Below are 17,355 nucleotides of genomic sequence, written 5' to 3'. Positions count from 1 at the left end.
AGTCATTCATTATCCACTAAACCCCTGCTCTAATGGTTTACTATAGAAGAGAGATGACTAGATTCTCAAAGGTGATTCAATTCCAGGAAAATACAAGTTTTTCGTTCCGTTCTAACCAAGTTAAAAAGGCTTTAAGTATAAACTTGACAAGAGAAGTGTCAGTCACTAGTTAGACAATTAAATTTTGAAAGGCATTTCTCTACAAGTTTGGCTGCCATGTAAATTAGTAATGTAGTAAAATTATTTACTACAGCAGTTCATGAAAGCACCTGAAAAACTATAGATGAATTTTTCTTTTTCCCAGCAAATGATGAAGTACCCACACCACTCAAACCATGAATTTTGTTCATTAAAAATGTAAATTGACAAATTTTGTTTTAGTAAAAAAACACTTCTCAACATATACCCCAAAAGTCTTCCTCCCACAAAGTACATTCCCACAAAATAGCTTCATTATTTGTTAAGAGAAAGGTATATGTCCCTTAACTTTGAAAGCAAGATACTACTGACGCTGACGCTGACACTGACCCTGACCCTTTTAACAGAACAGAGTTGTGTTGACTATCCAGAAATCATGGATCTTTTAAGTACTCATTTCACATTAAAACTTACCTTAATAATCTTCCCTCAAACTCTACAGCAGGCAATTATTCTGCTGGAAGACATGTTAGTAACCATCATTCTTGGTGGTTACTAAGACTTCTGATTTTCAGCAGCATAAAGAGGAATGAAGGAAGGCAAAACGAAGATGTATAAATATGCTACAAACTTTTCTCACCAAATATCCTTATTTCTGAGTCAGAACTACAAAAGACCCCAGGCATTTCTAAATACACAAAGGCACTAGATCTCTGGATAGGTGAAATTTTGCAGCTAGGTGGTACAATGGAGTGCTGGCCCAGGAATAAGGAAGACACTAATTCAAATCTTGGTTTGGACCTTACTACCTGCATGACCCTAGGAATGTCACCTATGTCTCTAAATCTGTTTCCTTATCTACAAAATTGGATAATATGGAACTTATACAATAGGATTATTATAAGAATCAAATGAGGTAAAATATGCAAACCACTTTGCAAAACTTAAAGTACTATTATATAAGAGCTATTATTGGTGTTATTATCATCTATTCACTCAAACTCTGGATCACATGCTATTCTCTGCTTTAGGAATATGAAACTTTATGGAACTTGGGACACTAATAAGAATTTTCTTCTTGTGCTAATTGTACAGGTTTTGAAAATGCTTTTAATTGTGTAATAAAAAACTAAGACAAACAGAAAATTTTTTTTTCTTTTCAAATCTAAAGGGTAAAGAGCACATATTCTTGGATTTCTATTTAAAATTCCCATAGTACAAAAAAACCAAACAACATTCCCCCCAGTAGAGATCAAAATTAAATTTTTATTAGATTATATCAGCGGCTCTTAACCTGGAGATCACAGATTCAGGGGAGGGTCCATGAACCTGGGTAGCAAAAAAAATTAGAACTTTATTTTCATTCTTCTCTAAATGAAATGTGGCATTTCCTTCAGTTATTTTAAAACATTATTCAGAGAAAGAGTTCAAAGGCTTCACTTGAATGTTATGACAAAAAAAAAGTTTAGAAACCTTGGATTAGATGCTTAACTGGCTGACACTCAAAGGTACTGAAGGAATATAAGAATTTAAGAAAGATACAAACATGGTAGTTTCTAAAGGGCATCTGAATAGCACATGAGTCTCTATGGGGAGACAATGAAAAAAGAGAAAAAAATTTCAATTCATTAAGTAATTGAAATAAGACCAGAAAACAGTTTTTTGTTTGTTTGTTTGGTTTTTAAATAAAAGCCTGTAAACGTCAGGACATCCATTCTTACCCATAGGTCTGTTCCTGTCCCTGAGGTCCCTGTGGTTGGGGTGTCGGTAGGAGTCCCTGTAGTGGTGGGCAATGGCCATATCATCCAAACGATAATGCTGAGGTGGCGGTGGGGTGGGGTGAGGCAGGCCGTTGGGCTGGTAAGATAAGCCATTATTTGGACTGTACCGCTGGCCTGGGCTAATAGTGCATGGCCGCTTGCTTGGATGCTCTGAGTGCAAAGGCTCTCTGTCAAAGCCATTTTCTTTGGTTCTGAAGATGGAAAAACAAAAAGAAAGTTTGTTTCATAATTTACTTGGCAACCAGTGTTGTTCAGACATACGTTCCTACTGGAGTCCTCCTAGACATATTCTGTTGGAGGCCATTTTGCTGTTTAGAATCTTTCTAAGTTCAGAATTTTAGAAGAAGAATGGGTCATCAATGAAATCTAGGAAGAGGCCAAAATGATCAAGGAACCAAAGACATTAGAGGCCATTTCACTTCTCATTAAAGCTAACTTTCAGGATAACAAAAGATTGACAATCCATACTATCCTCTGAAGGATGACACTTTCAATCAAAAGGTAAGTTTCCGGTCCTTGAGTACTGGATAGATTTGATCTTTGACAAATTATCATTGAAAAACAACAGATGATAACTTATCAACACCTATACCAGTTTTTTTTTTTAATCCAAACTTGGGCCAGACTTTCACGAAAAGGATAAATTCATATACAGGACAAATTAAGTATACAAAAAAGAGAATAAGAAGTGTTTGCATACCTCATACCACAACAAAGGCAACAAGAAATTTAGAATTTTAGAGATGGAATGAACCTTAAAGGTCTTCTATACAACCCACCATCCCCAACTACCTTCCTTTCTCAAGGAAGAAACTGTGACTTAGAGAGATAAAGTAATTTATCTGCCCAAAATCACACTACTAGTTAGTATCAAAACTGAGACAACCTAGGTGAAACCATAGCTCAGTTCCCTACATACCACCACGGTTCTATTATACTGAATTGCCTCCATTTATGCCTTTTTTGATATCTTCTTTAAAATGGAAAGTACTATGTAAATCTAAGATAATTTTAATATTTAATCACTACTCCTTGGTTACCAACCAAAATCAGCAATGGGTCAGTTAACAAGCATTTGCTAAGTGCCTCCTATGTGCCAGACACTTTGCTAAGCAGAAAGGTAAAAAGCAGTCCATAATCTCAAGTACCTCAAAATCTGATAGAGTCAACATGAAAAAAAAATAAGGCTGTCTACAGGATAAGCCTGAGATAATCAACAGTGGGAAGGCAGTAGCATTAAGGAGGGTCAGGAAAGGCTTCTTGTAGAAGATGAGATTTTACCTGAAACTTGAAAGAAGCCAGGCAAGTCAAGAGGCAGAGACAAGGAGGGAAAGAATAGTGTGGACTGAGGACAGCGAGTCAAAATGTTTGGTATAGGGAAATGGAGTGTGTTGTTTTGTTTCATGAATAAGAAGGCTGGTGTCACCAGATTGCAGAGTATGTTGTGGAGAGGAAGACTAGAAAGTCGAGAAGACTAGAAAGGTAGTGGGGGATGCCTTCTGGTGATCTTTAGATAACAAGCTAATGGAGCCACCCAAAAGACAACAGATTCTATTGGTTAGTTGGTCATATCACAGCCTAGTTAGACAAGTTGAAGAATCTATTTCCCAAAAGTAATGTCACACCATGGAACATTCAGGACAGATACAACTCTGAAGAGACTAGCACACTAGTACAAAATGTGCTATACTCTTTTTGTGTTTGTTTGCTAGAAACCTAATAGCAAAAAGTCCTTGATAGACTTTTGAAACCTCTTGGAATTAGATCAAAATGCTAAGATGAATGGAGGATGAGAGGTGTCAAAAGGATCACATAATGCGTTGCTGCTTTGGAAAGGATCCTAGGTCATCACCATCAACTATCCCCTTCCCCCTTCAACCTCATTCTCCTCCAAACACTGGTCTCTCCAAGAATCTTATTGGGCTTGATGATTCCAATGAAAGTACGGCTGAAGAAGGCCTGTACTTAAATAAGCCATCTTGAAGGGCCAGTTACAGTGTATTCAAACTTCCTCAAGAACGGCATAGAACTGGAACCAGCAGATGTGGGTGCCAATCCTAAAACTGTTCCTCTATGACTTTAGTAAATTTACTTAAATTCTTTGGGCCTCAATTTCTTCATTTGTATAAAAGGATCAGGTGGACCTGGATGAATACACTAATAACATCTTTCTAGTCCTAAACACCATAACTACAAATAGCATGAATTCTAATCTAGCAATCCTGAAAGAGCAGAACCAGAGGAAATCCTCCAATGTTAACAGGAAGATGCTCTATGGAAAGCTGACAGAAGGACATAAACATGAATCACAGGAGATGAGAAGGCATACAGACAGGCTACAATTGGCACCAGTGGAGGAAGAATCCATTGCTGACATCAGGGACTCAGTAAAATACTGAGAATGCTCCTAAAGAATCAAAAAGTAAAGGAATAAAGAGATCTTTGAATAGCCAAAATAGGAACAGAAATTAGACCCGTTACTGCATTAGTGTAATCAGTTTCTGGATGAGAAAACACTATCGACCAATATAGGTCAGCACCTTTTAGTTGCCTAGAGCACAGAAAGGCTATGACTTTACTCAGGGTCCAAAAACCAATATGGGTTAGAGGTGGGGCTTGAAGCTAGATCTTCCTGGCTTCAAGGCCTACTCTTTATAAATCCAACCATACTGCTTCTTGTACCTCATGGCCAAAACAGCAATCTTAACTCCAGTCTTATTTCAAATTGCCATCTAGATCTTTCCTCTTGGATATCCTATCAGCATTTCAATACAACATCTAAAATTAAATGACTATATTTCCTGTTCTAACACTACCATGTTCCCAATATGCAGTTTCATAACTAAGAGTCATTCTCCTTTCCATTTCCTTATCTCCCCTTTCATGTTGATATACAACCAATGGCCAAGTCTTACGCAGCGGAAAGAACAATGTACTTGGACTCTGGAAGAGCTTGGTTCCAATCCTCTCCTAGACACTTTCTAATTGTATGACCCTGGGCAAGTCACAACCACTCTATACTTCAGAGTGCTTATTTTCTGCTGAAGGTTTATGGTCAGAATATTTGCATTTTCCAATAGACTTTTGAGATTGTTTTTTTCCAATGGACTTTCTAGGCACTCTCTCATTCTGTCCCAGCAACCTCATTTTTTCATCTTAGTCACTATTCTCAGAAATACCATTGATCCCAACAAAGATTTGGGACCAACGTTCTTCAAAGCTACACGTCTTTGACTGATTTATTGGCACTTCTTGTTTTGTTTTTTTTTAATATGTTGCATAAAATTTTCATTTCTGAAAGAGACACCTTTCTTCTCGCTACCTTCCACATTGGCACAAACCACTGATTGGGAAAAAATGATTTTTTCTTTCTTTTTTGTTGTATTTAATAAAAGACACCTTCAGATTTATATGTTTTTCCTCATTTCTCATAGATTCCCAGAGTTGGAAAAAATCCCAGAGGCCATTTACAAATACAACTCACACCTCAATAGGAATCCTTTCTATAACATACCCAACAAATGGTCATCTAACCTACATATGAAGGCCACCTTTGATATAGTCTACTCTCTGCAATTACATTGGTACCAACTCTGAATTGTTCTTTTCCAGTTCTTCAAAGACCTAAGATACTATAATGTAAGTAACCAAGTCAATGAGTTAGAACACAAAATAATCCTTTCTCTTTTCTGAAGAGTGTCATAGAAATGTTTAAAAAGGTACTCATGAAACTCCAGGTAAATGAGATGTTTCCTAAATGAATTTAAATCACTTGAACCATATAAGTTATAATCCAGAGTCATGTGAGAATCTGGTGATATGACTGTTGATTGCTGGTAAGGTTTAAATGATATAGTACCTACAAGGTGCTCTATAAACCTTAAGAAACTAGATAAACACAGTGATAGGAGGAATATTTTTATTATTGAGGGGCTAAAGTCCTGGAGCCAACAAAAATGTGTGCCAATTTCCAAAAAAGGGAAATAAGGATGATTCTGAAACTTAGAAGGCTTGATAATAATCTCTGACCAAAGGTTAGAAAGGATTATTAAGATGGATGAATCATTAGACAGAGAAATGGTTGTGATGCCCAGCAGTGTGGCAGAGGGCAAAGAATACCAGAGTCAGAAAACTAGAATTCGAGCTTTGGAACATTTGAGACTTATTGGTTGTTTGATCCTAAGCAAGTCAATTGCTATCTCTGTGCCTCAGTTCCTTCATCTCTAAAACAAGAACAATAAAACTACAATTCATTTCCTTTTAAAATTGTATTACTAGACATGTAGCTTAGAGAAATGCCACAGAGAAAATACAAAAGAATCTCAGCAAAACTTTTAATAGTCTTTCAAGTTACATGCATGGATGAAATGTGAGTAGGATAACAACACGGTATAGTTCTAAACCAGTAACAGTATACGTTTAGAACTGGCTGAATGATCACATTCCAGAAGAACTAAATAACAGATAGATATCAACCTAATGGGAGGTGTTGTATTATAGGGATATGTGCAGAGTGCTGTTCTATTAAAAGTTGTTTTTTTGTTTTGTTTTGTTTTAAATAACTTAGAGGAAGTTCAAAATGTTACTTAAATTTGCAGATGGCAAGAATTCTGTTAGCTAAAACAATGAATGACAGAATTAATATTCAACAAGATCTCAATCAACTATCAGTGAAATCTAATATTATGAAATTTAATGGTGATACAGCTAAACTCCTGCAAATAAGTTTTTTAAACTATATATATGTAGCAAAACTACTGAAAACATACATATCTGTGAATATATAGGCATATGTCTGTCTACACAAATATGGAGGGCAAAAGAGAAAAGTTCCTTGATATAAGAAATTATGTTTTTTTTTCCTTTGTATCACTACTGCCTGGCATAGTACATGCTTAATAAATACTTGTTTATGTCTGTGTGTGTATGCATGTATATATGCATTGTTGTAGGGGGAAGGAGTTCGAAAGCAATTATTCATCAGCGGAAAGAATTGCTACTCGTGGAACCTCAATCTTCTGACACAGAGAGACACTTTTTGCTGTAACTTATTGACTTAAGAGTTTCCTATGATGCAGAGATCAATTTTACCAGGATCACAGTAGTACCAGGATCACACTAGCAAAAATGTTTGACTGCCTTTTCCCCTCAACACCATACTGTTCTTTATTTATATATAGAAGTAAATTATAGCTTATATTTTTACTATTAATGACCACATTATACAGCAATTTGCAATCTTTCCTTTTTTCTTTTATGCAAACTATGTTAAAAGAACTATGTGAAAATGGATCAAAAGAATTAAGGTCAATTATACCCACTATTAAAAAAAAAAGAAAGAAAGAAAACATTTGTTGCTGTTGTTTTTGAGTCGCTCACGACCCGATCTGAGGTTTTCTTGGCAGAGACATTGGAGTGGTTTGCCATCACCTTCTCCAGTTCATTTTACAGATTAGGAAACTGAGGCAAAGAAGGTTAAGTGACTTGCCCAGGGTCACACAGTTAGTATCTGAGGCCAAATTTCATCTCATGAAGATGAGTCTTCTTGACTCCAAGACTAGCAACTCTATCATTGAATCACCTAGCTACTGCATTAAAAAACATAATCCACCAAAATTCTTCATTATCTAGAATTATCAGGGAAGTGAGATCTTGAATAAGAGTTTTCTACAAAATTTCAGTTTTTTGATGGATATTATAGACAAATATTGGCATAATTTATCTACGTAATTTAGGACTTATGCTATGGTATAGATATGAATGTGAAGGCTGAAATAATGGTATGAGACACAGGACAATTTTTCACCAGATTACATATACAGAGACTGGGCTTCTGATAATCAAGGTTTAGATAAAGTGGTAACTTCTTATTAAAAGTGATTTTATTCATTCCTTCATTCAACAAATATTTACTCAGTGGAGCACACAAAAATGAATAAGGCATTGCCTCCTCTCTCAGAGGATTCAGTCAAAAGGATGTGGGTTTAAGTGCTACCTCTGACACATGCTGGCTGACAGACCGTGGACAAGTCACTTAATATCTCAAACAGAAATGGGGTCCATTAAATTGTGCCTAAGGAGCCCTGAATGATGCACATTGACTTAGAAAACCACATAGAAATATTATTTTATTGTATTTTTATTTAGGTAACTATTTCTCAATTACATTTTGATCTGGTTCAGAGTGTTTCATAGCTCTGCTTTAGGGAACTCTTAAAGACAATACATTGCAGGAAGATGCCTACCCACAGTGGCAGTAGTTATATCATTGTTGAGTTCCCCATGTAAATGACATCACAGGCTCAATCTCTATTAGTTCTCTCAAGGTTTTTAAAAGGTTGAAAAGAGCTACACTACACAAAAGGATGGAGTCCATAAACCAAAGTACAGTAGTCTAGCACTGGGAAAGCACCAGACATGTAGGTGGGGAAGCAATGTGGAGAAAAAGATCATGGTGTGCAAACTTCAAATTTTACAAATAAAGAAAGAAGACCCAGAAATTTTAAGTAATTTGGTTACAGTCAGAAAGGCAGTCACAGACCTGGGATTTGAACCCAAATCCTTTGCCTTCAAATCTAGCTTTTCTTCCATTATACCATGCTGCCTCATTGAAAGGTAGGGTGGGGCTAGATGAAAGCCTTTAAGTTAAATTAAGGTTGGATGAAGACCTTTAAAATCCTATTACTTTATATATATAACTATTTCACTATATTCATTTTTGAACCTATGAACCCAAAAATGTATATGAAAAAAGAAAATTTCTGTAATGTGCCCATTCTTTTTTTTCTAAAACTACAAGGTGAAAAATTACGTGTGTGAAACTACATGAATCAACCCATATTTCAGCAAATTCATTTTAGAATATGTAAAGCTTAAGCAGATACCACAGCTTTAGTAATAATGATTTTCATAGTCAATAGATCCTATAATTCTTGCCTAAAGCTTGGCTCAGTTATCTTATTCTGAACTAGAGTAAAGAGAGACCATTAATTTGCAAAAAATGAAAAAGAAAATCCAATGGCAGCTTAAGAAGTACTGTTATGAATACTAAATCCCACTAATTCAAAAAACATTTGCTTCCAAATAGCCAAATTCTTTGTCGTTTCCCTCCCTCCCTCCACTTTCAAACCGTAATCCAAGAAATTTGGACAATCCCCAGTTGGTTTTCTATTCCTAAATAGTTTTAGATGGTTCTTTTAATAAATATAGCACTACTCGTAGTTGTAGTAGTGAGTAGTAATGAGCAGGTATTCTGTTAATATGGATGAATGTATAAGAGAACATATATAAAATGAAAAATGCTATCTATTTTAATTAGTATTGTAACTTTTCCCCAAAAATATTGATAAACATTTAAACATTCCTATTTGAACTTGACTGATCATGTTTCCTCTACTATTTAGTCACACTATTTGCATATCTAAATTTCAATTAGAGAAGAGAATCAAATCTGGCTGTAACAATAGCCATATCTCTAGAGAATTTACTTTTACTTCCCTGAGCCTCAGTTGCCTCTTGTGCAAAATGAGATGGTTATAATAAATTCCTTGAGATTCTCTCTAGGTTGTGTTCCTAGGAATCCAAAGGGGTACTATCATAGAACCATTTTTAGTTATTATAGAGGATTAATGAAATTATGCCAAATTTGCAGTTTATGTAATAAAATTAATGTATTCAGGTGTTAGAAGGAAAGACTGTACCTTAAGATGTGCATTTATTTTTAAAACTGATATTTAATAGAGGAAATAAAAGGAAAGGTTGCATTTTAAAATGTGCATTTATGGAAAAAATTATATTTAATGGAGGAATTATTGCTTATTTCAAGTAATTTGAAGTACAATAAAAGAAAAATGCCTCTCTCCAAAGTCATTGAACATTCAGGATGATTTCCTAAACAGGAAGTGAAACAAAGAAGTCATAAGTAAACAATAAAGTATTTAATGATGGGTATGTAAAAAGATCTTTGTTTTCAACTATTGCCATAGGGCTAGTATTCCTCCTCTGACCCCTTGCCAGAAAAGTGGGGGTGGGGGAAAGAGAGGAGAAAAGGAAACCCTCAATACTTTTCAATACTCTAAAGTCTTGTAGAAACTTGACATGGTATACTTGCTCTTCCACCCAACTTCCCAATCTTTATGGAAGTGAAATGATGCATTTCATGAGTCATCTCAGTGAGTAGTTTTAAAAGAGTGTTCTTAACCTCTCACCCTTACCTCTTGTGAACTTTTCACTTCATTATAAAAAAAAAAGGTAAATGCTTATGTTCTCCAGATTCTAAGGGCAAAAACAGATTCCAACACTAGAATGGCAAAGCAACCTTTCATCTGTTTAGAAAACATGGAAATTACATTTATATCTTGGGTTTTTTTTCCCATTATTTTAGACTAAAGTTCCAGACTAATTTTTATACTCCCTGAGAAAAAGAGGGAGGTAATTTCATTCCTGTCTATGTATCCCTACAATATTGAGCACAGTCTGGCACACAGTAAGCCCTCAATAAACGTTCATGGAAGTGAAAATTTTTAATTCTTTTTTTTTTCCAATTTGGGGTACATAGTATTCTACAAACAACACAGCTGCTCAGGAAGCCCCTCTCCAGTGTGAAATAAAAATAGAAATAGATCAAACCTCACTTTTTCACACTGAGAAAACCATTTTCCTCAATGGCCCTAGAGAACTCACTTCTCCGTAAATAACATTAATTGTTAAATAAAACATAACCAGTCACTCTCCTATTTAAAGCAAGGAGAAAAACAGAAGTGGATTCAATTTGCCAAAACTTCCTTCCCAAAAGCTGAAGACTGACTAATAGATTAAATCAGCAGTCTCCGGATTGAAGTCTCAGAAGTTGTAAACAAAAATAAAGGGAGCACTTTTGTCCGTGACATGTCAGGAACAAATTACCCAAATGTGTTTTCTCCTCCTCAGGTGTCAGTTTCTTCCCTCTGTCAGTGACTGACGGCTCCCAGTGTTATTGCAGAAACAGATTGATCTTTTTAATGAGCCAGTTTAATAGACTCCAAAATCTCACCGTGGCTGCTCATCCATGTCAGACCATATGCACCAACAAAACATTCAGTAAAACAAAACAAAAACCAACCCCCCCCCAAAAAATAAAACAAACAAACAAAAAAAAGCTTTGCTGCCAGACACCTCTATACTCTATAAAATTTCATACTGTAGATTTGGATGTACAGATAAATAATGAGCAAAAGGGAAAATGCAAATGCAAACAAGATGTAGAAAATATATGCAAAAAAAAAAATGCTGCCGAGGACCATATTTTCTTGGATCTGCTCAAATTCCCATAAGATACAAATGTATTTACACAACACATTCTCATCACCCCTCCTTCTAACTCTGAGGGGATGGGAGGAAGAGCGAGACTCATTTAGCATCCTGCCTTCATAATACATATTTCAGAATTATAGTACATTGATCTGAGTTCAGCCCAGAGATCACTGTGTAAACCTTAACTTTGGTGACCACTCACGTATGAGGAAAACAGAGATGTCAGCTTCTCCCCAAACTATAGGAGAATTTTGTATGCATAAATACTAGTAGCTATCATTTTTCATTAAAATATAATTCTGGGAAGAATTAGTTACTCTTATAAAATTGAAGATATATTTTCCCACTACTGCAGCATTACAGCTAGCTTTTACATGGGATTCCCAATGCAAATTTTATTATGAAGAAAGCCTAAATCCTGAAGAAAGCCTAAATCCAAGTTACGTATCAATAGAAAATGTTTATGATCATTGGAGAACAGGGAGGGAATTCCAAACTATGATGCACTTCGGTTGTCTGCTCTGAAATGACCTCTGATTACAGAATACTCAAACTTACTTTGATTGCCTCATCATCTCAGGATCTATACCTTTCTTGTGTCAAACACATTATCCTCTTTCCCAATGGAACAGTAGAATACCTATGCCAATAGGTATTCTAGATGTGAGCTAGATGATAGAACTGCTAGGTGGCTCCTGAACTGGTTTAATGACCATACCAAAAGAGTAGTCATTAATGATTTGATGTCAACTTGGATGGAAGTCCCCAGGAGAGAGCAACAAGGATCTGTGCTTGGCTTTGGGCTGTTCAACATTTTTATCAATGATTTGAATAATGCCACAGATGGCATACTTATTAAAGTAGGAGAAGCCACAAATTGAGATAGAGAGGCAACACACAGGAAAACTCTTGGGATACAAGAAGATTCTGAAAGATTAGAACAGTAAGTCAAATCTAATAAGAAGAAATCTAATTGAGACAAATGTAAAAACAAAAAACAAAAAAAAAAACACCTCACACAGTTAGTCCCAAAATGGTTTTAACAAATACAAGATAGAGGAGACATGCTTCAAAAGGAGTTTATTTGAAAAAGGTCTGGGGGTTAGGAATCCAATTAATAGTAGGAAGTAGATGCAAAAAAACAAAAACAAACAAAAAAAAACACCCCAGAACAAAACAACCCTAATGTGATCACCAGTGGCATTAAGCAAAGTGTAGAATCCAAAACTAGGCTGATAATAGTCCTGATGGATTCTGTCCGTTAGACAATTAGACCATATTTGGAATTGGAGAAGAGTGATCAAGATGCAGGGTATCCTAAAGATCATGGCCCAGATGACCAATAGCAGAAGCTGGACATGTTTAACCTAGAGAAAAGAAGACTCAGGAAAAGTCATGATAGCTGTCAGCATCAAGTATCTGGGAAGATACATGAAATAGGGATTTAATTTATTTTTCTGATTGAGGCCAAAGGGCCCAATTGGAATAATTGTTCAAAATTAAAGAGAAGATTTTGAAATGACATAAGGAAAAAATATATTCTAACAATTAGAGCTATCAAAAAGTAGAAATGTACTGTTTTAGGAGGAAGTATAGTCAACCTCATTAGAGGTCTTCAAAAACAGGCCAGATGGCCACTTTTGGGATATGTTATAGGGAGGATTTTAATTCGTGTTCAGGTTGGACTGAATGGTTCTAAGGTCCCATCCAACTCTGAAATTCCATGGTGGCCATCCTCAATCTACTATCTGCATGTGACTTGTTAGGTTTTAGAATATGTAACATTTGGGGATAATCTGTCCCTAAGATAGTTTAGCTTCCTCACTTTGATATCATGAAAATATTGCTCTTAGTTATTAGCACCAGGGATGTTCACATGTTCCATTTTATTAAGCACCTACAGCACACACTGCTAGATTCTAAAGATATAAAGATCTACACGACACAGACTGTTCTCAAAGAGCTTCCAATGGGGAAAAGTCTAATAAGGGACCACAAATTTAGAATTGGAAGGGACTTTAGAGATCATCTAGTACAATGCTCCCTCCTCCCAGATGAGAAAAGCAAGTATTTGAAAGTATAAATGTATTGCCAAGCATCACAGAGCTAGTGTCAGAGACAGGATTTGAACCCAGGATTTTCTGATTCAAAGTCTAGCACTCTAGGTACTATACTACTAACCAACCTAATGAATCACTTATACATATCATGGGGTGGGGGAGAAAAGTCTTCTTCAAGGAGGTAGCATCTAGGGGGCAGCTAAGGGGTGCAGTGGATAGAGCACTGGCCTTGGATTCAGGAGGACCTGAGTTCAAATCTGGCCTCAGACATATAAAAACACTAGCTGTGTGACCCTGGACAAGTCATTTAACCCCATTACCTAACCAAAAATAAATAAATAAATAAATAAATAAATAAATAAATAAAAGATAAAAAAAGAAGGTAGCATCTATGTAGAGTGTTAAAAGGAAAAAAGGGTTTTCAATATGTAAATATGATGTAGAGTTAGTACATTTCAGATATGGGGAAATGTACTCAAAGCACACCCATGGATATGGGAGAGGACAGGAAAATAAGCAGGGCAAGACAGACTTAAATCTAGTTTGGGTGAAACGCAAAAATAAAAAACAGTTTAAGAAAAATGGCTGAAATGGTAGGTCTGACTTAGATGTTGGAATCTTGAATGCCAGCCTCAAGATTGATACTTTATTGGATAAACAATGAGAAGCCACTAAATGTTTTTGAATAGAGGACAGCTGTGGTCAAAGTGGTAAAGGGTACAAGGTTCATCGCATACTTAAATGTGACCAAGAAAATATTTGCAGAAATAAATTATCGGTGATGGGAAATTGAAGATGGTTCAGAATGTCAAGTACACAATATGTCGGAAGTGTTCTGATATTTAATCAATTAAAAAAGACTTTATTAAGCACTTATGAGCCATCCATTAGGTTAAATGCTAGGGATACAAAGAAAAAGAAAACTACTGAGAAATGAGTAAAGGAAAAAGTCAATCTCAGAAAAGACTTGTAATAATTTTAAAAATAGCATCAAAATTTCAAAGACTGAGCTGATAATAATTGTATGATAAAAATGAGTAACAAAGTTGTTAATTTTAACAGGTCTCTATGTGACCAAGCACCTGCCAACCTTAATAGCTTCCATGTGTTTCAGAAGAGTTCTCTCACCAACTGTATTCTCTTTATGCTAATATGCATGAATGCACAAAACACAATCCTTCACCTCAAGAAGTTTTCGTTTTGATGGGTGGAATAAAAACACATGCATAAATAACAGAAGATGAAATATGATAAATAAGACAGGTACAAAGGTTTTACAATGGAAAATTACAACCTGAAGAGAGGGCAATAGAAGAAGACCATTTGAGAGAAATTAGGAAGACTTAAAGGAAAAGGGGACGTTTGATTTTGGTTTTCAAGGATGGCCAGGATCTCAACAGATATAGATGAAGAAAAGGAAATGATTAAAGGCATTGAGGTGGCAAGACAAAGGAAAAAGTACAGGAAAAAGTAGATAGTCCAGTTCGGCAGAAGCATAGATTAAATACATATATATATATATATATTTCCAATCAGTAAATGTTGAGTGATTTGGGGGGGAAAAAGCCTCACTAGTAATACCACAACACTCTGTAAGTGCCTCTAATCCATCCTGTTTCCATTCAGTAAAGACAAGTAGAAAAGAGAAACAATGTCTTAGGTCAAAGAAAGGCAACCACTATCTTCCTTCTAACACGGAGACTAAGAGTTAAAATTATATTTTTTGCTGCTACAAGAGACATTCAGAAAAAAAAGGAGGAAAAAGGGTCAAAATTAGCCTTAGAAGTACTCGAAAAAACAAAGAAACATATAAAAACATAGAAACTCAGAACAGTTAAAAGGGAAAGGATTCTTAAAAGTGAGTAGGATGGAATGTTGCAGAAAATGACAATTTAGCCACAATAGTTGAAATTTTAAAAGTACTTTTTAAAGTTTACAAAGTACCTCATATGGTTTTGCTCATCTGATCCTCACAATAATTGCATTGGGAAGGTATAACAGATATTATTCTCCTAATTTTAAATAGGAAGAAAATTAGATGCAGATGAGTTAAAGGCTCTTGCCCATGGTCACAGAGCTCATAAGCATCCTAAACTGGGATTCAAATTCAAGTTTCTACTAACTCTGCATCCAATGCTTCTTATCCCCCCTAGATTAATGGTAACTCACCCCCTACAATGTTAGCGAATAACACAGTAAGATTCATACGTGTATTTTTAACTTTAATAACAAAGACATTGTCCAAACTCCAGGTATCAGGAGTCCAAGGCAACCTTGATCCTTAGAATCAGCTAGTCTTCCTAGAACCCTTCTAGCTCTGTATCTATGATACTATGATCCTATGACCCACAGTAGCATCACTGGCCACAAGCGACTCCTTCAAGAACATGAAAAGGCCATCTCCTTCTGTAGATTTCTCTCAGCTACTCTCACTCTCACCTGTCTGGAGTTCGCCTCTTCCCATTTTCATTCACATCGAGAAGCAGCTCTGAGGAATCAACAGGTGAGGTGGTGTTGGCATCCAGGAGCAGCTGTTCGTGTTGAGCGAGGTACTGGGCAGGGTTCTGTTTGGCCAGTCTTGCGCAGTGCAGAAGCTCCCGTTGTAGAAGGGGGAGGTTGGCCTGCAAAAGCATTTCAGAAAGAAGAAAAAGATGGGCCAGGCTGTTCCATCTGGGACCAACCAACTGCATCCCACTGCAGACAATGTCTTGAGCTGGCTGAGCTCAAGAAAACTGCCTCCTCTTTTAAGCATAAGTTTTCAAGATGCCAGGCATGAACTCTTGTGCCTAAGACTGTGTGAAAACATAACCTGACGCATCTACCCACTACATCTTCTATTCCCAAAAATCAGGACTCAGAATTACATATAAATCCATGATGGGAACCGGAATAAGAAAAAAAGGCCTAAGTAGAACAAGATTTTCAAGTTACTCAAGATTACAGCACAGTCCCAGGTCAACTAATGACAAGCCATGATAGGAGTGGACATATGAGGTGCTTATGCCATATCGGAAACATAAATCCATCTTTTAAAAAATCTTTTAAGTACCTACTATGTGCCAGACACTATTTTATCTACTGGGGATACAAACACAAAGAATGAAACAATTCATACGCTCAAATAGCTTACATTCTAATGATAAATACACCAAATATTTATTTAAAAAACATATATATAGTATAAATATAAAGAGAACAAATTCAAAGAAATACAAGGTAGTTTAGAGAATGATGTAGGGTACTACTAGTTGGGGAGAATCAGGAAAGGCTTCATACAGAAGATGATGCTAGAATTGAATCTTACAGGAAGAAAGAGACTTTATAAGGTAGAAGTAAAGGGGGAGGAGTGCATTTCAGCCATGGGAATAGGAGATCACAAAGAATACTCCCTAAAGCATTCAAACATAATGAACTGAGGATTAGCTTTCCTTCAAGGCTCAACTCAAAGGCTACCTCCTACAGGAAGTCTTTCCAAATCCTCCTAGTTGCTAGTGGTCTATCCTTCCAGCTTATCTGCCTCCATGCCGTTTTCCCTCAGTAGAATGTATTCTCTTTCAGGACAGGGACTGTTTTCCATCCTGTTTCTTTATACTAGTTGAAACCAGAATCAAAAGAGTTTTATTATCTTAAGGCAAAAAAAAAAACAAAAACAAAAACAAAAACCACAAAACTGTATCAAAGTCATAGCTAAGGGGTAGAATGAAGAATCATTAGGTGAACTGCTCCTGGTTTATAATTTTGTTTCAGACAGGGAAAACTGAGGCAAAGGTGTATATATCAATCAATCAGTGACTCCTCTGCATCAGGTCCATTCCAGTATAGTGGTTCTTACTAAGAAATCACCCAAAACTTGTTCTAAAATTCTTTAGTGTAGGTTAAAAAAAAAAAGCTGTCCAAACATTATCCTGGTTAAAGGATTTTTTTTAAAACGTGAAAAATTCATAAAGATAAAATTTCAATATTTTTACAGAATTTTAGTGCTGGAAGACAAGTCAGACTTATGTCATCCAACCTGTATCTGAAGAAGAATCTACTCTTCCACAGAGGGTCACTCAGTCCCCACTTAAAGACAATGGTATGTCAAT

General features: G+C 36.0%; 1 protein-coding gene across 3 annotated transcripts in view; it reads right to left on the bottom strand.

Moving 5' to 3' along the window:
* The window catches only part of RUNX1T1 (RUNX1 translocation partner 1), a 176,136-nt gene that overhangs the window by 40,856 nt on the left and 117,925 nt on the right, over nt 1-17,355 (bottom strand). For all 3 annotated transcript variants that reach the window (XM_027856963.1, XM_027856964.1, XM_027856965.1), the window contains 2 exons: nt 15,710-15,891; nt 1,860-2,110 (listed from right to left, as the gene is read on the bottom strand). In XM_027856963.1, coding sequence (XP_027712764.1) covers nt 1,860-2,110; nt 15,710-15,891 — 433 coding nt within the window. The remainder of the gene's footprint in view (nt 1-1,859; nt 2,111-15,709; nt 15,892-17,355) is intronic.

This window comes from Vombatus ursinus, unplaced genomic scaffold (assembly GCF_900497805.2).
Source record: "Vombatus ursinus unplaced genomic scaffold, bare-nosed wombat genome assembly UNPS02011767.1, whole genome shotgun sequence".
Lineage (NCBI taxonomy): Eukaryota > Metazoa > Chordata > Mammalia > Diprotodontia > Vombatidae > Vombatus > Vombatus ursinus.
This window is presented reverse-complemented; position numbering and strand designations above follow the sequence as displayed.